This window comes from Cavia porcellus, unplaced genomic scaffold (genome assembly GCF_034190915.1).
Source record: "Cavia porcellus strain 051 isolate PalLab524CR breed Dunkin Hartley unplaced genomic scaffold, mCavPor4.1 scaffold_9, whole genome shotgun sequence".
Lineage (NCBI taxonomy): Eukaryota > Metazoa > Chordata > Mammalia > Rodentia > Caviidae > Cavia > Cavia porcellus.
The window spans coordinates 10,283,176-10,309,362 of record NW_026947492.1 but is presented as its reverse complement, the minus strand read 5'-3'; the positions used below and the strand labels follow the sequence as shown (position 1 = coordinate 10,309,362).

At 53.1% G+C, this 26,187-nt stretch overlaps 1 protein-coding gene across 3 annotated transcripts; it reads left to right on the top strand.

Moving 5' to 3' along the window:
* On the top strand, positions 1-22,464 carry Scn4b (sodium voltage-gated channel beta subunit 4). 3 transcript variants are annotated; one of them, XM_063255858.1, is made up of 5 exons: positions 1-127; positions 12,362-12,534; positions 13,720-13,948; positions 15,567-15,696; positions 19,031-22,464. In XM_063255858.1, exons 1-5 carry the CDS (start codon positions 16-18, stop codon positions 19,122-19,124), a joined length of 738 nt encoding a protein of 245 aa, XP_063111928.1. In that variant the 5' UTR covers positions 1-15; the 3' UTR covers positions 19,125-22,464. The 3 variants fall into 3 exon arrangements, with proteins under 3 accessions (XP_063111928.1, XP_063111926.1, XP_063111927.1); XM_063255856.1 differs by lacking the exon at positions 1-127 and adding an exon at positions 4,973-5,199; XM_063255857.1 differs by lacking the exon at positions 1-127 and adding an exon at positions 6,286-6,445.
* The last annotated feature ends 3,723 nt before the right edge of the window (positions 22,465-26,187 follow it).

Genomic DNA, 26,187 nt, shown 5'->3' with positions numbered 1-26,187 from the left:
GCCAAACTTCAGTGGATGTGGAGACTTTGGCTCGGGCCAGAGGACACTCTGAGATGGAGGAGGGGACCAGGAGGGCCAGAGGACAGACCTCGGTGCGCTAGCTTGAGGCCCCCAAACATTGGTCCAGGTAATATCTGTGCAGCCCTGACCCAAGTGGCAGAATGATTTGTGGGCATTCAGCGCGGAGAATGTGCCTGCAGCTCCGTCCTGCAAGCCCAGGGTAGCAGGGTAGGTGAGGCGCAGAGGCGGCTCTTGGTGTTGATCTGGGGCCAGAGAGGAGCTGAGAGATGAGGGTATGGGGTGCGCTCCCTGCAAAGCCTACATATTCTGGCTCCAGGAACCAAGTCAGCGCTCTGCTCCGAGCTGCCTGGTTACCTGCAATGCCCCCATCGCAGCGCGAGGGTTTCTGGGGGAGGAGGCGGGGAGTGAGGCGGCAGGCAAGGGTGGCAGGGGAGTCAAAGGGGGCAGAGGCTCCCTGCCAGGCTCCTGCTACTTAGGAAGAACTCTTCTCAAAATAGCTCAGAGACCTGTCCATCTGGCATCTCCGTTTCCCTTCCTCGCTGCACCGGGTCTTGGGTGCGCGCTGGGCACTGCCCGGGAAGCTGTCGCCCATCCCCTCGCCCTGGTCACCTGAAGAAGGTGACCCTGCCCTGCGCTCTGTGAGGCTGCCGGGTTCGGCCCGTGACTGCCAGCAAACCTCCCCCTTCCACCGGTCCTTCCCTCGGCAGCCCCGGCAGCCCCGCCTGCAAAGAGACCTGCTTTCCTTCCTCAATCCAGTCCAGCCCCTTGGAGCAGCCCAAGGCGGGAGGCGACCTGCTGAGAGGGTTGCCAGCTTAGGAGTAGTTGTGGTAACTGCTTCAAAGAACCCCATGAAAGCATTGGATCTCCATGAAAGCCTTCTCTTCCCTCTGAAATCCAATCCTGTCTCTGCCTGCCTGAGAACCGACAGTTTTCTGGTGCTCCTCGGCATGGGCTCAGTCTATTTCTGCATCCTGAAAGCTTGCTTTTGGGGTGTTTCTGAGTCAGGGCACCCAGATCTGAGTGCATGACTGTATCCTTAGGAATCTGACCTGCCAGGCCACAGCAGGCAGACTCGTCCCCAGATCGCACAACCACCCTTCCTGGAGGGATTTTCAGCAGACATAGGGAAAAAGAGCCAAGCTAGGGGGACCCTTTCATATCCCCCACTGGCTAGGGCTCCTGAGCTGGGCAGAAGGGACTGAATCCACGAGGGTTTCCCTAAGGTGAGAGAGAAGGGACTCTGATTTTTGTCACCCTCTTTCCTGGTGTCCTCTGGAGGAGCCTCTCAGCTAGATCAATGGGCCAGGTTTCCGAGAATTTTTGAGAAAAGTGCTCCATAAATGTAAAAATCCTCTAGCCACTAATGCATTTCCCAAGCGCTTTTTCTGTCTAGTGGTGGCAGAGTCCTCCTGGTGCTCTTTAGAGGAAAACCGAATGTGTGGGATGGGAAAGCCAAATATGGGAAAGATTCCACCTCGGCCTTTACTGGTGACTTTCTAGGTGACCTTGGGCCACATACTGATTCTACCCCTCTGGGCCCATCTCTTCTTCTGAGACATGTGGACACTAAGGACGTTCCTAGGGACACTTCCAGCTCTGAGGAGCCTTGGAGCAGTGAGACCGGAGGGGAGAGGGCACCAGAGGAAACGCCCCCCCTTTCCTGTACCCAGCTCTAAAGATATCCCGAGCTCTGTTCCCTGCTTCTCCCCTTTCTGGTAGGGGTCACTTTCCTTACCTTTGGCTCACCTCCTTGCTCACCGCTGTCAGCCTACTCCTCTGAGAAACATGACCCTGTTGTAAAAATAAAGCAGGCGCTCAGGAAGCCAGCCCGGATAGTGTAGTGCAGGGACCTCCTGGGGGAAGGAGAGGGCGAGCCTGCAGCGCTGGACACAGGGTCAGGACTTGGGAGGCCACAGACTTCTTTGTGCTCAAATATACTGTGCTCATCCTGTGCCTTCACTTTGCTAAGCACTTCTCCTTGCAACAGCATCTCATCCAGCCTTCACAGCCAGCTCTGTCTCTGATGTTTGTGAAGTCGGGGGAAGCAGTATACATGAAAATGGCCAGTAGTCTAAATATGTTATAAACTGGGATGATTGTTTAGGAGACCTTCCATCCTCACCTTTCGTTCATATTTTCCTTTGTGATGACCTGGAAGACAAGATCTAAATTAGGACTTTTTAGACTACTCCTTGGTCTGTTCTCTTTGGTCCTGCAGCAACAGGGCTCTCATGCAATCTGGGAATGCTCCATCTGCACGGCAAGTTCTGTCCTTTCCCCATCACCTGCATGCAGCTGGGCCTTGGTGCATGCCTGATGTGGTCAGCGTTCACAGGGTGGATCTGGAAAAAGGCTGGCGCAGGGTTTTGGGAACAGAACAGGGAATTCCAGGGTCCCAGGTCTCGGGTACAGTCTACAGGGGGAGGAGTTGCACACCCTACCTGGTCCTTTGGATTTATTGTCCAAGGAGGAGGAGCATGGCCAGAGGAGGGTGAGCAAGAGAACCTCTAAACTCCAAAGGTCAAAGCTGAGGGTAATACACACAATATGATAAAAAAAAACCCCCTATGTTGAATGTTTAAATTTTTAAAGTATAGTAAAAGAGACATTGCCATTGATGCTCTTGAAATACATCCCCGTTTGGGCTGAAATTATAGCTCAGTGGCACAGCACCTGCCTGGTAAATGTGGGATCCTGAGTTGATTCCTGATACAAAAAAACCCAAAACAAACAAAAAAATCCCTGTTGCTTCAAATGCACTTATCCAGTTGTTCTGTGCCACTTTCTGAAGCAGTTCTGAAAGCATCTTGTAAGCATCTTTAGTTGGCTGTAGTGGCTGTCTCAATGCCCCAAACAAATTCAAAACACTTGCCTTTCTCAGTCATTTTGACCTTAAGGAAGAAAGAGAAGTCTCATGATGCCAGACTCAGTTGCTAAAGTGGATGAAGATATATTGTAATTTTTTTTTTCGTAGCTGCCTTTCCATTGGGTGAGACTTGGCAGCAATATTCACAGTATTTTATCAGACTTAGTAATGACACTCATGAAAAAGCACTTGCAGAGCTGCTTCAGAAAGTTGCAAAAGCAATGGGATACGTATTGAAGTGGAGAGGACTGCTTGAGGTGATTAATGGCAATGCATCTTTTACTGTAACACACTTTTATTTAAACATATACTATTTTTTTGATCATCCCTCACGATAATTAAGTGATTGTGTCAGTTTGAGTAAGAAACACCCAACTAGACAGGATCAGCATGGTTCTGAGTGTGAGTGAGATTTCCGGAAGACAGAAGACCCCCTCCATGGCTGCTTGTTGCTGAATGCTATAAAGGAGATCTGAAGAAGGAAAGATTCTTTCTGCTTCTTTGGAGCAGCTCCTGTCTTCACCCTTACCTTGGACATCATCTTCGCCTTCTGGCACAGACCCTTTGGCTTCCTGGCACAGACTCACATGGGACATTTCGGGTCTCCAATGTGCAGACAGACTATTTTCGTGCTTCCACATCTGACTGCTAAAAGTCAATCTTATAAATTTTATATGTTTGTTATATCTTGCATTAGTTTGTTACCTTGGTGAGCACTGACTAATACATCGCTTATATTGCTTTTGACAGTCCTAGAAGGTGGATATTGAATTGTCCACCACCTAGCGGGTGAAAAGCAAAGACTTCTCAAGAAGGTTGTGTGACCTGCCCAGGGTTCTACATTTACTACAAATAACGGGGTCACCAGAGCCACCCTACAGCTCTAACATGGATACAGGAGAAGGTGGTAAAGCCTTCATCTCCAGGGTCCTGGAGGGCTCAACCCCAGGGACCCACGCTGAGAAGGTGGGTGGCCAGTGTGTGGCCTGCCTCCAGTGGGCTGGACCAGGAAGCAGGGGCGATTTCTAAGCTGGGGCAGTTCTCCGGACACCAAAGAGGACCTGTACTGGAGGGAGGCCTGGATGCTGGGCAAGGGTGCTGAGGAGGACACCCATGGTTTTAACTGAAACCCCCTTTTAAGGTGTTCTCTGAGGTGGTCCTTCTAACTCAGGGCTGTCTGGGAAAAGACTCCTTGGTTCCAAGTGTCACCTCAGCCCTCTGACTTGGTTATGACTCTGGGTTCCTTCATAATGTTTTAAAAGAAGAATTTCTGCCAGTGGGTTCTAAGTTTCTGTGCGGGGGGGGGGGTGGAGTACGTGACTGTGGGGGATGGCTTAGGTGGGGAGGAGGAAGGAGGGGAGAACTTTGGGGGTGTGTGAAATGGGGCGCAGGCCACATACCGCCAAACGCAGATGGGTTAGCACTTAATCAGCTCTTACACCAAGAAGAGAGTAGGTGAAGCAGTCCTGGAGCTTGGTGGGCTACGGGCAGCGGCAATACGTCTTGGGAAGCTCCATTCTCCGTGCCCAAAGCAACCTGCAGGGCTGATGAGCCGCGCGGCCAAAGGCGGGGCGCGGGTCCCCGGCTGCAGGCGCCCCGCCCGCGGGTGGCGGGCACACGCCCACCGGCCGCGGTGGAGCCGCTGTGGACTCGTCCCTGAGGACGGAGTAGCGACGGCCAGTGTTTCCCAAGCAAAACAAGTCTTCCCACGTCCAAAAAAGCCCCACCTCTACTCCGCGCTAACTGCGCTCCTAATTGGCCGCTGGGCGGAGCCTGGGCTGCTGCAGGAGGCCGAGGGCCAGCCCCGCGGTGCGGAACCGCTGCAGCCCAGCCCGACTGGAGAGGCAGCGAGGTGCCCATGCCGAACCCCGGGCTCCGGGACCGCGAGGCGGGGCGCGCGGCGCAGGGAGCCCAGGGACCAGGCGGTGGCAGTCGCCCCTCTGGCGGCTGCAGCGCTTCCAGGGCAGAGGCGCAGCCCGGCTGGAGGCCCCGCCCCTCCTCCCGGCGCGGCCCCGCCCCTCCTCCCGGCGCGGCCCCGCCCCTCCTCCCGGCTCCCGGCTCGCGGCTCCGCCCCCTCCCCCCTCCAGCCCCGCTCCCTCCCCTCGCCCTCCGCCCGCTCTCCGCGCTAACTTTCCGGAGCCCCGAACGGCGGTGCAGAGCTCCCGGCAGCTGCGGGCCCGATTCCCGGCCTCTGGCGGGGAGAGCGGCGGTGCCCAGTACCCCATCCCCGCGCTCTGCAGAGAACAGGACGATGTCCAGGACTAGGGACCGAGGCAAAGCCCTGGCGAGATGGCTGGGCACTGGGCTTTTGGGTAAGACGGCCCCAGCTTGGTGCTTTCTCTCGCCTCTTCCTCCCCCTTCTTCCCCCAGAGGGGGGGCACTTGCGAAGAGGGGTGCCGCGGACCGGGTGGGTGTTGGAGTACTGCACGGAGAGGGCACGGTGCCCACTGTCTTCCTTTCGGACGCCGGGCTCCTCTAAGGCTGTGTTGCCCGGGGACCATGCGTGCCCCCTCACACCGTCAGCCAGTCTTGAGATGAGTTTTTTTTTCTCCTTTTTTTGCAGTCTCTGGCGCCTCGAGCTTCAGACGTTTGAAGCTGCAGTGGAGGTCTCCCCAGTTGCTAGTTGCGAGGCTCAGGCATGCTGGGGGAGGAGGGCTGTGCCTCGGGTTTAGGGGATACCGGGGGCTTGCACGTGACTGTTAGGATGGTGGATTCCACCCCTGCCCAGAGTTGTTTGCAAAGGCATCAGACATAAACCGGTGGGAGGACAGGGGCTCATCGTCCTCTTGGGCCCTTTTCCTGCTCGCCTTCTTAACCTTCTTCAGGGCTGCTGCCCCGTCCCTGCAGCTCCGCTCCAAACATTGGACAGACGTGGAGGACCATTGTAAAGCCAACTTTTAGGAAGGACCTTGTCTGTCTTCCTGTAGAGATCCATAGGGAAAACCTACGGGAATAAAGAGCCCCTGCTCTTCATTTTGGTGACTATGAAGACGAAGCAGATGTGTCCAAGGGACAGGAGGAAAGAGAGTATTATTAATATCTATTAATATGCACATGATAGCTCTGAGTGGTAAACTCGGAGATTAGGGAAGGATATTTATTGGTCCAGAATGTAACCTCATAAATCATAGCCAGACTTTGGTAAGCCGACTCCATCCCTGGCACCTGTGCCTCTTCCTGTTTATGTTTGTTAGATTTGGCTTTGGCAGCTTCCCCCGCTGGGCACATGGAAAGGTGTGCACAGAGGCCTTTGTGGGAAACCACTGCTGCGTCTGTACCTGTGGACTATACGCAGATCTGTCCTGCAGGTACCTGCCGGTGGAGGGGCCTGGAGCATTTCTTTACTTCTGAGCCACTTTTTAGCCCTGCCGCGAGATAGAAGACACTGTGTTTCTCCTGTCCCTTGGGCATAGATGCCCTGCAAGTTTCCCAGTGACCCTAATGAAGTTGGCCTCTTAGAGATGAGGCTGTTTTTCACGGGATGGACACAGTGCCATCCATGTGAATTCCCCATTATCGCCTCTCAGATACACCCTGGTCACTGCTGTGACCAGCCAGGTAAGGGTTCCGTGGGCACTGAAACTCATCCAGTTGGTAAACTACTCTACTGTATGCCGTGGGCTGCCTTGCCTGCTGTGCCGGCTTGGCTGTTGGGGTGCCAGGCTGTGGGCTGGTGGAATATTCATAGAACTAGGCTTCTGTGGAAGCTTGGGAACTACATGTGTGTGTGTGTGGGAGTGGGGCACACTTGGTATGTTTGTCCAGGCGCATGCCCCCACTTCCTGCAGGGATGCCCTACTGAGTAGATGGGTAGGGGCAGTCCCACTGAGGCAGGTTTGGATTACTACCTAAATTTCCCTCTGGGAGCCTAGAACAGAGCACAGTGATTAGTAGGTAGGAGGCCAGTGGTCCCCAGAACTGGGCCTGATTCCCAGCCCTTGCCCCCCAGGCAAGGACAGAAGGACAACAATCACGGCTTCCCTTAGAGCTTTGCCCAGAGAGCCCTCACAGAGGCCCCGCTCTGAGCTTGGTCCAGTAGCAGAGATGCAGAGAGGACTAGAGCTGTTCCTGGGAGCATTGGAGTGGGCAAGGGCTTTAGAACCATGAGAACCACAGAGCTCTCCTAAGAACAAGGAAGCCGTGGTCCAGACAGAGACAGTGGCTTGTCCGTGGCTACAAGGTTAACTGATGGACCAGTGGGATGGAATCCAGGCCTCTTAGGTTTTGTCTCCCAAGCTGCCTCCCAGTTTCCAGAAGTCTGGTGAGGGAAAGTCAATGGGAAATATGTTTAGGGCTGGAGGATGAGGCTCTGGGGCATGAGAGGGAAGGAAACCGTCTTTGTGGAGAGGCCCAGTGCTGCCATTTTCACAGCTGGGGAGCAGGAATTCCCAGGAGTCTTCTTCCTCTGCTGCCATATCAAACTCAGCCTGGCACACTCCAGTGATTTTTGATAACCTGACACGATGCCATTTTCATAGACCGAGAAGCAATTCCCAAGGCCATACCGGTGCAGCTGGGGTTTGTGGGGCTCCAGACTCCTCCTAAGCATGTAATGTATCTGTTGTGCCCACCCCTTCGTTGTTCCCTGATTTGCTTAATTGCTGTGATCTGTGTTTAATTACCACTTGTGAGGATGCTGTGTTGCACAACTCTCTTTCCCTTGGTATGTATTTATTAAGAGCTTGTTTAATGAGAACACAATTAAGGAGAGTATGCTCAGTCCCACTCAGAAAAAAAACATGGCAAGCGTAAGCCAGGAGTTCCTGGAAAAGTGGAGGGTACAGTGGAGTCTTGGGTTTGGGTCTGGAAAGGGTGGTTCTCGTTCTAAATCTGGAAGTGAGGCCTGCAGGGACCAAGAGAAGGCTGAGGAGTCCCGTGGCTTTTCTAGCTGGCCTGGCCAGCTCCCGGTGGGATCAGCATGACAGGTAACTAGTCTCATGACCTGTCCCCCTCCCTATCCCCCACTGTGGCTAGCTTTGGGATGGGGGATACTCATATAAGCCATGGATGGGCCAACCTAACACAGATCCTGGGCTCAGTGGCCAGTAAGAGGAGGGACAGGAACACTGAACTTGTTTGCAAAGCCGGTGTCACTGAGCACTGTCTCAGGGGCATGCTTCATCCCTGCAAAGCTCCTGGGGGTGCGCAGGAAGCAGGCAGGTTGCCTAGGGAGAGAGAGCTGAAATCTTTCCTTTGTCTCTGGGCTCAGGGGCCTTGCCCAGCCCAGCCTTGAGCCTGCCATAGCTCCCAGGGCCTCACCCCAGGAAGGGGCCCCTCCTGCTGGCCTCGGCCCACTTTCTGCTTCCCAGCGCTAACTCTGAGCATTCGAATTCCCCCAGGCCAAAGTGTCTCAGCCGAATTTCTGCTCACCAGGCCGCCATGCAGCCAGTGCTGTCAGAGCTAAACTTAGAGTGGGTGCCATCCTGCCCTCTTTCTTCCTCACGCCTCAGGGTGGGTGCAGCGGATCCCCTGATGTGGGAAAAGGTGGTGGGGTGTTGGTGCCTGCCTGGTGCTGGCCTCGGACTAAATGGTTGCTGTTAAGAGCCCTGCTAGTGTGAATATTTAATAACATTTGCAAGTGCTGATTTTGGGTGGTACTAGAGGCCTTTTCACTAAGCTGCAGCCTTAGCTTTTTAAATTTATTCCTATTTATTTTTATTTTTAGACAGGGTCTCACTAAATTGCCCAGGCTGAGGTCCAACTTTTGTTCCTCCAGCCTCAGCCTCCCAGAGGGCAGAGGGTACAGGATGTATACCGCTAGGCCCGGTGAATACTTCGACAAAACATGAGAATCCTCAGTCTACGTGTAGATGAGCCCCAGAATCCAGATGAGAGTGTCAGGGGGCTGAGACCTCAGAAGATGACACGGACATGGCTGCTGAGTGGCCAAGTGGTGCAGAAAGGCAAGGCTGTGGCTCCTGCGATCCAGCTCCGGAAGCCCATGAGAGGGTAGTGGTGGTGGTGGGCAAGGTCTTTTCATCACGTTCACAGTGCCAAAACAGGCTGGCTGGCCTTACACCAAACACACACACACACACACACACACACACACACACACACGCGCGCGCGCGCCTTGGCTGTCTAAAGAGCTGAGTTTAGGACCAAGCAAAGTCCCTTACTTCAGGGAAATAGCCCTGTGGAAATAATCCAAGATGTGGTACAGGGCCAAAGTATAGATCAATGTGTGAGTGGCCGGGAGACATATTGACTGGTGCTGGTCATTAAAGGAAGCGAGGGACGCCCTGGTTATAGTCAAGTCTGTGATGGGCACGGCCCTGTCCCCCTTTTCGAACTCCATTCTCTGCTGTGGCAGGTGCTCACTCAGACACCTGTGTTGTGTTTTACAGTCTCTGTTCTGGCTTCCCAAGGGGCTCAGGAGTAGGAAGTTTACAGCCACCCCTGTGCTGGTTTAGGCCACGTGTGCGGGATGCAGTGTCTTTGACTTGCTCAAGGTCGGGAGCAGAGTAGAGTGGGTCCTGCCTGTGCAGCTGACCAGTCCTCTCTGGATCTGGCCATCCTGCCGAGCTGCCTTCAGGGGTGCGTGGAGGGGGATCAGCTACTCTTGCGGCACAGCCTCACAGGTGAGATGGGGTGTGGAAGGCAGGCACTGGGCCTTCCTGGACTGCCCAACACCCAGCGGGGTGGGTTGTGTGCTGTAGAAACCAGGCTTGTCTATATTTTCTGATGCCTTAACCTGGGCAGGGCCCTGGACACTGAGGAAATAATTTCTGACGGTTTCTTTTATCTCCTCCAGGCTGTGGAGGAAATGACAATGTTTTGCTAGAAAGTCCTGAGTGTATTAGAGTTAAGTCATCTACATCAGGCAGAAATGCAGTGTCGTGAGCCGACCGTTAAAAAATACCATTCTCTGTCCCCCCCCCCCCCCCATTTAAAGTCTTTCCTCTTTGGTGTGATTCTTTTATTCTCTTGAATGACTTATGTGGCTGCAGTTGACTGGGGTTGGGAAGGAAAACTTGGCCCCTGAAATCTTTCTTCTCCAGGATCTTGGTTCTCTCCAGGGCCAGGGTGAAATGAACATTGGAATGGCAGCTGCTGTGCTCCCCAGATCCCTGAGGGAGCCTCTTTTCCTGAGTGCTTCCCTTCCCTTCTCCTGAACCCCAATCCATGGATCAGTCGATCAGTGGTCTGTGGGGGCTCTGGGAGGAGTCAGGATTGGAACTGGGGTCTTTCACCAGGAAGGCATCCTCTAGGGCCGTCCCCCCACGCCCCCTGCAAGGAGACTGGAATCCTGTGGCTGGCTCCTCCGGCCAGGCCCCTGGGAGAGGTGAGAACCAAGGCAGGCAAGCTAAAGGAAAGGGGGGAGTTCCGAGGAGCACTAACCCCCCCGCCCCGAACCATTCTGGAGAGGTGAAAAGCCACATCTTCCCAATGCTGTGGACACATTTCTCAGGTATGCTGTAGTAAGCTAATCTCTTTGAGGCCATTTCTTCACTTGTATATTGGAAATAAACAATAACTACTTAATTGGATTATGATGAGGGCTAAATGAGACATGAAAGTGCCTGTCCTTTATGTGGTAAACACCGTTTCCCACTGACCCCTCGGCAAGTCACTTCACCTCTCTGAGCTACAATTTTATCATCTATAAAAAGAAAAAAAATTGTACCTACCTTGTGGCATCCTATTGACAGTTGGAATGAACATGTTTGAGTCCTTTAGTACAGTGGTTCTCCAGATGTGGTCCCTGCCCACAGCTTTTCCTGAGATGCCACCTATGGGGCATCAAGGTGGACTTCCTGAATCAGTGGCTGCAGCTGCTGGGCCTGGCTACCTGCACCTGTCTTCCAGGCCATCTTATGGCCTTTCATGTTTGAAAGCCACTCACCCCGGCAGCAATTCCAAGCATGCAGGAGCTGACCAAAGAACCAGGATCAATAGTGACACTTTTTGTTTTTTGACACTGAGGTCTTGCTCTGTTGTCCAAGCTGGTCTCAGAGCCTTGGACTCAAGTGATCCTCCCATCTTAGCTTTCTGAGCGGCTGAGACCACAGGAATGGCACATGCCACCGCACACAGTTAAATGGGGACTCAGTGATTACCTTTTCAGGAGCCCTAGGGACAAAGCTAGCTATTTTGGGATATGAGGAGGTATTTTCTTGTTTTGGTACCATTGGATTCTGGAAATATCTCTCTCACAGACTTTAGGACGGTTACCTAACTTCACCTCTATTAGGGATTTAAAACGGATGTGAGGATGATGCGTGCCAGGCCTATAGTAAACTGCTCAATAAATACCAGCTATGGGGCTATTATGGACAGTGACAAGGATCATTAGCGAGTTCCAGGACCATGGGGTTGATTTCTGAGCTGCGGTGGTGGTGGTTAGGGTTAGGGTCTGCAAGGAGCACTGCATTTCACCTCCAAAATCAAAGAAGACTCCAAAAAGGCAGGAGACCTCTGCCTAGGGGCCGGGCTGCCAGTGCTCCGTGGAGCTCCTTCCCTGTCTTTCAGAAAGCTTTGCTCAGAAGCACCAAGTGTCTTCATCTCCTGTGGGTAACACAAGAGGAGACTGATGTGTGATGCAGCACGAGGGAGTTAAGTTAGACGCGGAGAGGATGGCAGAAGATGCTCTTTTCCCCTGGGGGGGGGGGAACGAGAGCTAAACGCCCTTTAGGGTCCCTCCTCCCCCCAATGACCTTGAGGCAAGGCGAGGCGAGTTTCCTTGAAGAGTGCGCAAACCAGGGTAGACCGGGAGACCGGGTGGTGCAGAGGACGGAGGAGGAGGAGGAGGGGGAGGAGGAGGGGGAAGGGAGAGGGACAGGGGGAGGAGGACAAAGGGGGCGCCAGGGGGCGCCTCGCCACGCGTGCTCTGCGGAGCGGCGCGGGAGCCGCAGGGGCGTCGCTGCGGTTCCCGGGCTGAGCGGGCGGAGTGTGGCCGAGGCCGGGCTGCTCTGGATCAGGAGCGGGCAGCGGTTGTGCACAGCTCGTTGCGAGTCCAGCTGCCCGGCGTGCCTCTGCCTTCTCCGGGACTGTGCGCGGAGCGCGGCGGCCGAGTTTCCTCCGTCTCCCCGGGGACGCCGCTCGCTCCCATCCCCCAGCCCCGAATGCGGCAGACCGGAGGAAGAGGCTGCCCACTTTAGGGGAAATTCCCACGCACGCGGAAGAGCGCCCTCCCCGCTGCTCCTGGGTGCGCTCGGGGACCCGTTCCAAGGGAGGGGGCGGGGCGGGGCTTGGAGTCTCCGCAAGGCGAGCGGAGCCTCCTTTTCTTCGGTTGGAGTGACCCCTGGTGGTCATCCGGAGCGTCACAAGGGCAAATGAAGGGTCCAGAATTCAATCCCTGGGGCGAGGAGGAGAGTTATAGGGGTGGCCCAGGGAATAGCAAGTGGAATAAAAAGAACTGTCCTGCAGCAGTGGACACCGAGGCTCACAGAGGCCTCCCTGCCTGCCAAGAGACTCCTCAGCCCGGAGATTTCCGTGGAGCTTTTTTAAGGAAAGGCCGTGCCCCTTCTACAGGTCTCCTGCTACTTCCCGTGTCCTTGTCGCTGGAGGTGTCTGTGGGGAAGGCCACCACCATCTACGCTGTCAATGGCACCGAGATCCTGCTGCCCTGCACCTTCTCCAGCTGCTTTGGCTTCGAGGACCTTCGCTTCTGGTGGTCCTACAATAGCAGTGACACTTCCAGAATTGTAAGTCGTGGCAAGACGGTCGGGGCAGCCTAGACGGCTTCTCTCTGTCCCTTTCCCGTGCATGCGTCCCACCCCAGGTGCTGGCCCTTCAGTCTCAGCCCCTTTATGATGGGCCCCAGAACCCTGCTTTTGATAGCTCTTTCCAAGTATTCCTTCCAGACAGACTGAGGTGGAGTGCTGCTTAGGCAGTGTTGCAGGACTTGCGGCTGTTGGAGTACCGGGCTGGAGTCCTCTGTCTGGCCTAAGGAAATCCCTGGAACGTTGTAATCTTAGCACTCGAGGGCCTGAGGGAGAAGCGTCGCTATGAGTCTGAGGCCAGACTGGATTGGAGAGCCAGACCCTGTCTCCACCAACCAACCATCCAACCAACCAACCCACCCACCAACCAGGAATTTGCATTATGTGAAAATTAATAGTTTAGTGGAATAAACAAGAAAGAGATCACTGGGCGGGTTGGAGACAGAGTGAGCCGGCTCTGAATGGGGGAAGGATAGGGGGATTGGACCTGGAGGGGAGGAGACAGGAAGTGGGGGAGGAGCCGAGTGGCTACAAGCACTGCCCTGGGGTAGGGAAGGGTTGGGGTGAATCAGCCAGCAATTGTGTACTGAGATCTCTGCACCCCAACAGGGGTCTGCCCTTGGGTAACACGGAGAAGCCATAAGAGCCCAAGCTCTCCTTGGAGTGGACTTAAGCACAGTGCTCTTAGGATGCCACTGGATAAAGGGGCTGGGGATTTAGCTCAGCGGCATAAGTGCCTGCCTTGCAAGCAGGCAGTCCTGAGTTTGATCCCTGGTACCGATTAAAAAAAAAAAAAAAAGAAAGAAAGAAAGAAAAGGATGCCACTGGATGGAGCTGTGGCACTGACCCGGGTCTAGGAGGGCTAGAATTTAGTCAGGAAGGGGACATGGAGTCGGAAATGCTGGGTGGGAAGTGTAGAGGGGAACCCTTGTGGTATCTGCAGGTTATTGTGTAAAAGGCTTTTATGGATAGAACAGTAAGATGCATTCTGCCTTTCAGGGGTCCTTAATGACAGGAACTCAGCAGAATTCAGATTTGACAGGTGCAGCTGTTGACATTGGCCCCCCGCCCTGCAGACTCTTCCTGGACCCAGACAGGACAGGCACCCATGGGGGGTGGAATGATGCGTAGCCATGATCCCTCTCGTCCTTTCCTCCTACCTCCCAGCTTATAGACGGGACCGTGAAGAATGAAAAGTCTGATCCCAAGTTGAAGTTAAAAGACGATGACCGAATCACTCTGGTGGGCACCACTAAGGAGAAGAAGAACAACATATCCATTCTGCTGAGGGACCTGGAGTTCAGTGACTCAGGCAAATATACCTGTCATGTGAGGAACCCCAAGGAGAAGGACCTCGAGCACCAGGCCACCATCATCCTTCAAGTTGTGGATAAATGTATGCATGGGGACCAGGAGCAGGGCAGTGGGATGGGACAGAGCTGGGGGAGCCACCTCACTGGCTTTTTCTTTTGCTTTGCACTTTCCAGAGTTATTATAATTTCACCTGGGCGTTAGAAAATTCAGTTTGAACTCTTCTGCTACTGAGTAGCCTGTGAAATATGCTTAGCCTCTCTGAGCCTTGTTTTGCAGGACAGTAAAATGGGACCGTGGTTGCATTCATGTAGGGTCATTTTAAGAGTTAGAGGAATGAGCTAGGAGCAGGTAGTAGCCAGCCAAGCCCTCTGTTTATGTACTGGTCATTGCTGCTGTTTGTGTTTATGTCTGAATGTTACAAACAAATGCTGTGGTGATGCAGTGTTCTTGTTTGAGGAATGTGCAGTTCTGGTTAGCACAGAAGACCCGCACAGTTGCCTGAAATATACCTGTGTCAGGGGCAAATGCAAAGGACGGTCCTTCCCTTCTGGGAGCTTGTCTCCTACTTGGGGGGGGGGGTTTGCAGTCTGACACAGGTGGGCCAATTAGGGTGCCTGTGATAAAGATCCAGGAGGTCACATGACCCCCAGAGAAGCAGGGGATAGACCGGAACCAAGGAGAAGGAAGGGGGCGCTGCTCAGGGGTCTGGATCCTGCTGCCTTCCGTGTGGGTGGCACAGAGTGCCTGGAGAGCAGGATCCTGGGAATTCAGTTTTGGTTGTGTTTTTGAAGGCAGGTTTTTCTGAGCCTGATGTCATCTAAGTGAGCTCTGAGTAGGGTGTCACCTCTTGCTGTCTGCTGGTTCTGGTCTTTGTCTTTTGTGCTCAGCCATTTAGAAGGAGGAGAAGGGGAGAATACGGGGTGTTTTGGGGTACTGGTGACTGAGTTAGCTGCTTTCACTCACCTTAATTCCTTTGCTCCCCATGAAGCCCCTTCAATTTCTTCTTTCCATATTTAATCAACAAATACTTACTGAGCTCCTGCAAGCAGTGGATACTGTTGTGGGTGCAAGGGTGCAAGGTGGCAGGCTTATTTCTGCCAGGGGAGAGTGCTCTCCTGCCTTGCTAGTCAGTGAGCGACACCATTCAAGAGCAAACACCTGTGATACCAGCCCGTGGGAGACTGAGGAAGGAGGAGTTTTGAAGTTGAGGCAAGCCAGGGCTACCTAATGAGCCCCTGTCTCAAAAAACCAAAAACCAGGCCTGTTGTCAGATTATAGTGTGTGAGGGAACTTGGATAGTGTTGTGGAAAAAAAATCAAGCAGCAAAGGAAGAAAGGAGTTTTTAGGGTGGCCGGGGAAGGCTTCCCCGGAACGTTTGCAGGACGTGAGACCAGAGCTCCTTTTGTGAAGATGCCTTTCACATAGGGAAAGGTAATGCAGGTTTCATGTGGCAATTTGAGGGTCAAGTTGTGACCCGAACCTGGTCACAGGTGAACTCCAACTATGAACTCCAATTCTGATTAACTCGTGCATTTCAGGGTGAGCGGGGAGCCTGTGTGCCGTGCGGGTGAGGGAACTTCCCGTGCCTTAGTTGGTGGGTGCCCTGCCTGCCAGCCCTTGTGTCGCCCTGGTGCTGGCTCCAGGTGACTTCTGCTCTTCTTTTCTTTCCCCACTCTCTCCTCCCTTCTTTGGCTGTGCAGTGGAAAAAGTGGACAATACGGTGACCCTGATCATCCTGGGCGTGGTGGGCGGGGTCATCGGACTCCTGGTCTTCATCCTGCTGCTCAAGAAGTTCATTGCCTTCGTCCTCAAGAAGACGCGTGAGAAGAAGTGAGTTGACCTCCCCCTCGCACCCCTGTGTTGCCCTGCGAGGGGCAGTGAGGGTCAGGTTCTTGTGGATGAGGAGGGAGAACCCGCTCAGCCTGCCCCCTGCAGCACCTGTGTTCTCTCGTGGGCCCGGCACTCTCCTGGGTGCTGATCCTAGCTTGTGTCTCTCTTAAGATAAGAAAAGCAGGAATAACCTCCTGGCTTTCAGTGCCCTCATCCTGCCATCGGCCTGCAGCTTCCCCTCTGTGCTCTGTCCACCCTGTCTCCTCACCCTCCTGCTGTCTGAGCTGTCCTGTAACTGTGTCCCCGTCTCTCAGTCCCTCTCCTCTCCTCTCCTCCCAGTGTGCAGCCACCGAGTGCCCTGATTTGGTTAGGAGCCTGAATACAGGTCACTTCCACCCCACCCCGCTGGCCTCTCTTTCCATTTGTCCACCAGCCCCAGCGGCCTATCAAAGTACTCTGGAAGCTGTTTTTTTTTTTTTTTCTTAAATCAGAGAAAATGTGCATTTGTGTACAGAAACTCTAAAAGGGAACCCTTCTAGGGAGATGGAAGTCTCTTACTCTGAAATTCTGAAAACTCAAGTAGGGAGATAAAGGGAAACACAGGCTGACCTGGCCTCCCATGAACCCTGGGATAAGTTCAGTGGTGAAAGCCTTGCCTGGTAGACTCAAAGATCTCTTCCAAACCCAGCACCAGTAAAGGTAAATGTCCTTATTGGAAGGAGAAGAGAGAGAGGTGGGGACGAAGAGTTCAAGCCCAGCTCCAGAGTTTCTAGAACTGTGTCAGGCAGGCTTCAAAGCAGCAGGTGGTGAATCTTGCAAAGCCAGGAAAAGACCAGAGGTGAGGAGGCTGACCTTGGAGTGCCAGGGCCATGGTGACTCAGGGATGCCAAGAGGTCTGCTCTGCTCCTGCTCTGCAGAGTCAGATGGAAAGGGCAGGACCCCCCCATGAGAAGGGAAGGACGCTGAAGACAAAGGAGGGGACCAGGGCAGGGAGCAGGAGGGCCTCAGGTCCTTGGCAGAGACTAAGAACTCCAGAGGGCAAGTCTGCCTGCCCTGTGGCCAGGGGCTATGACCATTTTGGCAGTGCTGAGAGGGACAGAGCTTGCCACACAGCTAGAAGTGATAGAGCTAGGCTTCAAGCTCTGACTTACTTGGCTTCAGCACTAAAACCATTGTTACCACGTCCTATTGACTTACTGAGCATATCTACAGTTCATTCCTTCATTCATTTGGTAGCTGTTTTTGAGGTTCTGTACGCAAGGCACTGTGCCAGGTGATGACCAGGCTTTGCTTTTAATAACCAGTCCTACTGTCCATGGTGAGCTAAGCCCGAGGCTATATCTTTCAACATACAGTTTTACATGGCCTTTGGGGCCATGGGGCGTGCTGGACTGGGGGTGTCAGGTTCATTAGCAGAGGAGTTGTCTGACATGCACCCTGGGTCCCGTTCCCAGCACCACAAAACAAAAATGCAAATCAAAGGAGATGGAAAAAGAAAAAAATGGCCTGCTCAATGTTTCCTTGCTAGGACACTGAGAGGCCAGACTCTTACAGATAGGAACTGTCATAGTTACTTTCCCTTTGCTGAGATATAGCACTTGAGACCCACAACTTAAAGGAGGAAAAAGTTTATTTTGGTACAGTTTCTGGAGGCTTCGGTCCATAGGCTGGTGACATGGCAGAGGACAAAGAGCTTATAACATGGTGGTAGGAAGAACAAAGAGATCAAGGGAGGAGGTGGGGGATCGGTCCTTCCGGGCCACACCCCCACCGCCCACCTTCTCCACCAGCCTTCACCTTCTGACCCCATATTTAGCATAAACTCCTCACTGAGCGGATCCTCTGCCCACTAGCGCGCAAAATTCTCCAAAACCTCGACCCATGAGGCGACGGGGTGACCTCGAGACCTACCAGTAACTCTTCCTGTCATTTACTGAACGCTTAGTGTGCTTCCGGAAATATTTTATACAATATTTCCATTTTTATTTTACAGTGAGACTCAGTGTGCTTGAAGGCTAGTAAATGATACAGTTCAGGATTTGAACTCTGACTGATTTGGCTTCAACCCTAAAACCACTGCCACCATATCCTGTTGACTCGCTGGACATATCTAGTAGAGTTCATTCATTCATTCACTCAGTGGCAAAGCACTACGCTAGGTGCTGTGGGGCAGTCTGGAAAGGTGTAAGATTCTGCCCTCCAGTAAAGGAGACACAATGTAAGTCCTCATCTATGTGGCACAAGGGATCAGTGCCTGCAAAGTGTAACGATAAAATGCTGCTACAGGGATCAGAAGTGGTATTGGGGTCTGCTGGGTGGATACAATTTCATCATAGTGGATGTAATTTCATCACTGAGGAGAGTGAAAAGGAGGTGTTGCTGGTGGAGGAAGCTGAGGGCGAGGCTGAGGGTCTGGGCGGGGGGGGGTCTGTGGGGAGCAAGGCCTTTTTGTAATAGTAGAGGTGCGGAGACAGGAGGAAAAAACCCTGCAAGGGGGCTGGGGACAGACCCTTGGGGAGCTGGGAGCCCAGGCTGCATGTGGCTTTCTGTCTGGCTGCAGGAAGCTGGTGAGGACTTGCAGGTCCCTGGTGTGGTCAGCAGGCCTGCCATGGGGCACAGCGCTGGGTGGGGAGAGGTGAGGTGCAGGGGACAGGCCCAGGAAGCCAGAGAGTGTCCCTTGAGCATCGTGGAAAGCCTGAATTAAAGCAAAAAGCAGGAGACCCAGCCTGGGCCCTGCTGTGGGGAGGAAAAAAGTAAACTGGAGTCCCGTCAGCTGGGGCAGTCAAGGTGAAACAGCTCTTGCGAGGTGCCTTCCTCTGTGTCTCTCGTGCCTCTGTCTCTGTCCTGGCCCACCACCCTCTGCCCGGATGTGGCACCTCGATGCCAGATTTGCCGTCTGCTCTCCCTGCGTGACCTTCACTCTCCGATCTGGTCTGCCAGGCCCTGCGGGGAGGAGCTCTGTCACCTCACTCCTTGAGGGCCTGCACCCTTTCCTGCTGGGTGGCACAGCCTGGACCTGGCTTCTGGGAACTGTGTCCAGTGCCCCTTGGCCTCTGCCATGTTGGAACAACTGGGTGCCGCTCAGCCTCAGTGAATCTCTTCTCCGTGTCTGCCCCCTTCTGCATGCCCTGACGCCTCGTGGAGACCGTGCCTTGGCTATGTCTGTTGTCCAGTTGAGGAACCTGTGGTACAGACGTATTAGATGACTTGATCTTTTGCTACCTTTGCTCTTAGAAGGCCAGGAAGTGGGGTCAGGGCTGAACTTGGGGTGACATTTCCCTCCCCAATTCGTCCCTTGCTTTCCTTACCCATGTCTTTCCGTCTCCCACTCCAGGAAAGAGTGTCTCGTGAGTTCCTCAGGAAACGACAACACGGAGAATGGCTTGCCGGGCTCCAAGGCAGAAGAGAAGCCGCCCACGAAAGTGTGAGCCCTGCTTGGGGCCAGGCGGCACGGGGAGCCTCGCTTTCTGACGACGACACTGATGCTTGAGCCCTGTCTGTAGAACCCCTGTGCCTGAGTCATCTGCTGCTTGGCTCAAACTGTAGTCTTTCTGTGCAGGGAGAAACTGGGGTCCTGTCCGGCCCGCCCCAACCCCCTCCCCAGCCAGGGCTTCACAGGGATGGGGGCTGACCAGGGATGGGGCCTGTGGGCATCAGAAAAGAAAAGGAGGGTTTGAGATGATATTGAGGGGCTGGTTCCCCAACACCTAGAGAATGGGGTTTTCTCGGGCTCCCCACCCTGAGGGCACCCACCCTTGGTTTTCTTTCTGTTTTCTCTGTAAGAGGGACATGGGGGATCAGTGGGGACTGCCCAACAAGCGGGACCCTGTAGAGGGGCAAAGGGAGAGCCTTATGTGGAGAAAGAAACTCTTGGTGGTGGAAAGTGTCCTGCAGGATTCTGGAGAAGACCGGGGGGCAGAAGCTGCTGGAGGCACAGTGAGAGGGGAGCTGGGCCTTACAGGATACCTGGTCTCCCACAGTCCTTCAAGTGGGGCGTTTCCCTCTCTGCCACGCTGGGGTGCCTCTGCCTTGTGCATCTCCCTTTCCTGCACTCCCCGCTCCGAGTTTCTAACCCCTCCTTCCCAGGTAGGCCTGGATGCCTTGGTCCGGGCCCACCTCGCCAACCCTTGTGCCCTCCAGGTTGCTGAGACGCCCCTCAAAGCTCTCTGGAGTCCTGGGGTGCTACCTATGCCTTTCCTAGGATTTTGTCTTGGGGAATGGGGCTGTAGAGGTGGGTAAGCCCATATCCTGGGCCTTTCAGTCATTGGGTGCCCACCCCAGGCCTCCAGCTTCTTGGCACTGCAGGACCATTGCCATAGAGGGCACTTCCGAGCCTGACTCCCTTGTGTTCTCTTCCCTTGGAACACCAGGGGCTGTCCCCTTGCTGGAGAGACTGCAGCCTCTTCTCTCCCTCCTCCCGCGCCCTCCCATGGCTTGCTCTTCTGGGGCCCCTCTGCCACGCCTTTGCCCCTGTGCCCGGGGTTGTGCAGCCCCCAGCCCTGGGTTTGCCTTTGCCTCAGGGACCCTCTTCCTTGGATGAGAGAGCCCTCGGGTTTTCTAGCAGCTTTCTGCTCAGCAGGCTCCCCTTGTCTTGTTCTGGGTTTTGGGAGGAGCAGGGACAAGGGACTCACACTTTTCCTCTGCTTGCTGCAGAACCGGTTTGCACACCCCTTGAGTGTGGGGCTAGACTGTGCCTTAGCTCCCCGAGTCCCGGCCCTGCCTTCCCTTCCTTCTTTCCAGCCTGTCTTCCCTGACCTAACTGCACTAGGTCGTCTCGGAGGCCATGACGGCCCCTTGGCCAGGGACTAAGACTCGGAGACACTTGTCCTCCCTGCCCAGCGGCAGCACCGTCTTCTCTGAGGATAGAATTTGGGGAAGTCTGAGGAACGGCAGCATGCGTGTTCCCCTGGCTGTGGACATGTTCCTTGCATAGGCTGGTGGGCTTGCACATCCCTACTCCGCTCCGCCTCCTCCCTTCCTGTCCCTCAACCCCAAACCCATTCTGGGCTGGGGTTCAGATCTCCCTGGCTTTGGGAGCAGAAAAACAGAGCCATTCAGCCATTCTGCAGCCATTCAGAAAACTTTTAGCTGCCTTCATGCGAAACTGCTTTCTTTCCCCTTCTCAGTGTCAACAGTTGGAGAGACAGAGTGTGCAGGGCTCCTCTTGCTCTATTGAGAGGTCCCCAAGACATGTACAAGAGAGGAAGGCTGCCACCCTCCTCTCTTTCCCAGTTTACTGATAACTTAGAGGTGGGCAGCTTTTCTGGGCTCGGCTTTTACCATCTCTCCAAAGGGTGTGATAATACTTACCTACCTCACCGGACTGTTGTGAGGCCTGGCAAGTTTTGTTTTTAATTTTGGCTTGGAAAAGCATCTGGGAAGCAGGATTTCTAATTGGAGACGTTGTTCCAAGTTGATCTCCGCCTCATCTCTGTATCTCATTCTTACAAAAACACACATGCATGCACGCACACACGCATGCACACACGCACCTGCCCCTTTGGGATTCCTGAGTCTTTACAGCGTTGAAAACCTTGACTCCAATTCATGCTTAAAGCTTCTTGTTTATGGCTCTTTTGGTGGTTTTCAAAGGAGGTGGCTGGGACTGTAGAGGGGGTATTTTTGGTTGTTACAATGTCTTTAGCATTTAGTGGGTGAGAATCAAGAATACTAAACTTGGTTCTCACAACAAAGAATGTCTTGTCCCGATGCCAGCCTCATGCCCATGCAAAACTGTTGGCATGGGTTTGCAACAGGCTGTATAATTGACAAAGCCATTTTCCCCAAGCAGATGCTTCGAGCATGCCAGTCTCTGGTGGTGGTCTCTGACCTGGCGAGGGAGTTTCCAGAGTTGCTGTGCTAAGGCCATTTCTAGAGTTAATCTCATCTCAGGAAGCTCAGGGCACATGCAGCTTCCCTGACAATGACACCAGTGAGACTAAGGGCAAAGTTCATAGCTCCTTATCTTTGACCTCAAAATAGGACATCTACATTTGAGGCTGAGTTTTTTCCTTGTGTAGGAACTGAGTGGAAGGCAGCCAGGATGAACCTGTAATGCTGGAGAAGCCTGGGAGAGGGACCGAGGGGGTGGAGACTTTCCATACATGGCCAGTTCTTGTGGATCCAGGAGTGTGCGAGGTGTGAGGAGGTGAGGTGGTGTTGCGTGGAGTGCACGTGGTCTGTGCACAGGCACGTGCGTGCCAGGTGGAGAGGTGTGGCTGTGGAATGAGGGGGCTGTGTAAGGAAGGACGATTTGTGATTGGGGAGAGTGTCCATTTCAGGAACCGTCTTCCCTGGTTTGAGCTGAGAGAGGGTAAGAGACAGAGGGGAAGACTGGCCATGCTGCAGGATTCATCTTTCTGTGACTCCATCTCACAGTGACAGACAGCTGCCACGGGAGGGCTGGGGGAAGGAAGTGCCAGGAGGGGGCACTTCTGGGGAAAGTCCCATAGCTTGCTGCACCTTAATGTGTCCCAGGTTGGAGTCCCTGCCTTCTCACCGCCCACTGATATGCAATGCTTTTGACTATCTTATATATGGTTTCTTTCTCTGGCTTGGATGACAATACACATAGTCGATTTTCCTATATAACTTTATAGATTGAATGATACAGTGATGGGCCTTAGGAGGCCTCAGGTCTGTGGGTGCCTCTGGGAGGTACAGACGGACAGTGGATGTGATCAAACTCTTTTGCCTCTACAACATGTTTTGCATTGTAGAATTGTACTTAGCTTGCTCTGGATGAAATAAAAATTATGTTTAATAATATGGGGTTTGGAGTTTCTTCTTTTGGATACGTGGGAGTTGGCTGGTAGCTGTATGGCTGGTGGGGAGTTCCTGCCAGTGACAATCGTGACAAATTTAGCTCTGTGACCCTCAGACTAACACGTTACTTGCCTAGGCCAGATACCCATGGAAAATGCCTACAAGTTTCTGGCGTACTTACAGGCATTCAGATTGTTTTAGGTTTGGTACCTTCTCTGGCGACGTTGGAAAGGTAGCTCTGTAGTACTAGAATCAATGCCAGGGTCTTCCATGTATTCATGACCCTTGGTACTGATTCCAGTACCCCAAATGCTATCCCTTCCCCTCCCCCAAGCTCTCCCCGCCTCCTTCCTTCCAAGATTAGCATTTATATCCAGGAAAAAAATCTGCTTCGAATGATTGCCTGACTCCAAAAGGGGTTTCCAGCTGCTGGGGATTCCGGGCTGGAGGGACTTGGGTAATTCAGGCTGGCTTGAATTCACCATGTAGCGCAACCTGACCTTGAATTCGCTGTGATCTCCTGCTTCAGCCTCCTGAGTGCTGGAATTGCAGGTGTATGCAAGACTGCTTTCTCGCTCTTTCTCAAATAGTAGTATTTTCAGACTCAAGGAAAATATTAATATTTTGATTTTGGGTGACTGAGACCATGGACTGCGACACCACGACGAGCGGGATGATTGTACCAGTGCATGTATGTTGTTTACATCCTTGGGCTTAATAGTACCATAATTTCTCCCCATGCTGTAGGCCTCTCTTCAATGGATTCACCTCAGACTGTGTTTCAAATGGGTCCAGACACCAAGTTCTCAAATGTTAAAAGACTCTTCTTCCTTGTGTATCAGGGACTCAGGCAGGCAGCCAGAGGGCCCTAAGGCTCTGCATCCCAGCATCTGTCCCAGTTAGCACTGATTTTTCCAGCCCTCACTGTGTCCCTGTGCCCTGAGCTCAGGCGCTGAATGGGTCCATTGCTTGGATTCTGCATGCTTCCTGCCATTATGGTTTAGGTCTAACGTTAGGAGGGTCTGGTTGGAAGGGGTGGTCACCAGGGCCGTGTGTTCTCATCCCTGGCTCCTTCCTTCTCTCTCTGCTTCTCCATGATGCTTTTTCTGCCATTCGTCCCATCATGGTGTTTGTCAGTCAGGGACTGGATCCACTAGAAAATGTGTGATGAAATAAACCTCTCCTTCTTTAGATTGTGGGTGTCAGATATTTTGTCCCAGGGACAAGAAAGTGACCAGTCCCCCTGTTTTTAGGTATTGCTTGTTGTTTGGGACCCCTGCCAGCCACCTTCCTACCTCCTACATATCTGATGGTCACAAGGGTTTCCTGGGCCGAGCCTGAGTCTGTGACACTCCTGCGATGCCAAGCCTTGAACTTGTTCTTTCCTCCAGAAGGGTCATCGAAGGCCTGGTGAGGCCCCCTCCTTGCTCTGTTTCATGCCCACCGCCTTTCTACAGCTGATAGTTCTAACTGATCGATGACCCAGTATCTGATAACAACATTAAGACTGAATTAGGTCTATGCTGGGCAAACCTGGAAACGGGGTCACCCTGTTAAGCCCCTTGCCAGCTCCATACTAACTAAACAGGACTAAAATACACATAAATTAAGTGGTTTCGTCTGAGCTGGTGGTGAGTACACAGCTCTGATGGATCTTGTAGGTCTGTAAACTTGAAAATGAGTGTAAAAGTGTAAGTGTGTGCTTAGGGGACCTTTCAGGAGGGCTTTTCTGCAAAACCTGGGACTTACCCTCCCTGTGTCTGCAGCAGTGCCCAGGAAGATGCCGGTTGTCCCTCTCTCCCCTTCGCAAGCCTGCCATCTTCCCTTTGCTGCTTCCATGACAGAGATACGGTCTTTTTGGACCCGAAAGGGCCGAAATATTTGCTTCCAAATGAACAGGAAAGATTTCTTTTGAAAGGCCCTGTGGGCTGCCTTTTCCCTCTCTGGATCCTGGCTCTAACTGGTTCCTTCAGTCACCCACGCAGAGTGGGTAAAATTGACTCCCAGTGGGGAGCAGCCCTTGCACTTTGCTCTATCGGCTTGCCAAGAGGCTGGGGGCATCTGTGCAAATGTGGCTGCTGAACACAACAGGCAATGTCCTGGCACAGCTGCTCCCAAATGGCAGGCAGTTGCCGATAAGAAGTCCGGATGCTAGAAGGAAGCCATGGGCAGGTGGGCTTATCCAGGTCCGGGGAAGGCAGGTCCCTGGGCTCTGACATTCAGCTCTAGGTTAGAGGAAGAGGAGGCCACAACAGGGCCAATGAAGAAGGGCTCAAGCAAAAGCAGAGAGAAATCTTCGAGGCTAAGGTAGCCAGGAATGTTAGGAACAGTGTGGCCATTGTTAAGTGAAGGATCAGTCATTAGCAAGGTTCTTGGTGACCCCAGTGAGCCCAGCACTTAGAATGGAATGGCCAGCTGGAGGAGATGGCAGAAGCTTCACCCCAGCACTCAGAAAGGTCAGTGGGGGAGGGGAAAGTGGCATCACACAAAAGGGACAATTTCAAGTAACTTAGCTGTGAAAGGCACTGGCCACGTTATGACGGAGAGAATGGTTTTCTTTAAAAGAACGAAAAAAAAGGTGCAGGTTAAATGTGGACGGGGAAGACAGTGGAGGGGAAGACAGGGGTTGCTGATAGAGAAGAGTCACTTGGGTGGACCCAAGTGGATGGGATCCAGAGGTCAGTTGGAATAACTGGCCTGCAGGTACACCTCTGCAGGAAACCAAGGGGCCATCAATGTGGGTAAATTTGTAAAGGGCGTTGGCCACAAGACGGAGAGGCTTTGCCCTGCTGTCTCTGGTTCATTTACACAGCAGATTTAAGGTTGAAGTCTGAGAAAACTGAAGACCCTTCCAGTTCAGAGCCCCTAAATCTCCCACTTCCCCAGGCATGTGGGCAGCACCTTCCCTGGGGTTCTGGTTGCACCCATAACCCTTGAAACAGCAAAAATATGCATGCAGCAGGAGCAGCAGGAGCAGGAGGATCTTCTCTCGTGGTTTGTCACTTAAAATCACTGAAAATGCTAGCAGGTAAGATGCAGAGTCCCCTCCCTCTGCCTCTCAGCACACATGGACTCAGAATCCATGGATCTGAGTTCAACTTCTCACTTCATTGTCAGCTACTAATGACGTCTCTTTGAGCAAAGTAGTTCTCTTCTCTGAACCTTGGATTCCTAGCCTGAAAAATGATGGCAGGGGTGCTGGTGGTGGCATGAGGGTGATGGTAGTGCCCTGGGGGTTATCCCCAATGCATGCTGCTCTTGTGAAGATTAAAGAAGGCACCAGATGTGAAATGATTTAAAAACTACAAAGGGCTCATCATATAAATATATGAATACATGAAGTTTCTGAGCCAGGTCACTGTTCTACAGTACTTGGAAAGGCCCTGCCTAAGGAAAAGCTCTCACGACGCCAAGCCCCGCTGAGGCCATCTCTGAGCTCGCACCCTGCCACTCCTGATGGGCAGGGCTTGTCAGCTGAGTATGACAGGCTAGGAGGAGAGTAGTGACTTGTGACTCCTCATTCTTACAAATCTGTTCCTCACCCATTCCTTCAAGTAAAAAAAAAAAAATTAGAATCCACTGTGACTTCCATTTTCTCTCGCATCTGAAATCTTTACATCATCAAATTCCATCAGCTTTATTCACTGTGGACTCAGCCCATCAGCCCTGCAGCCCTGGTTCAGGCCACCCTTGGTTTTAATTTTGGATCACTGCAATAGCCCTTGC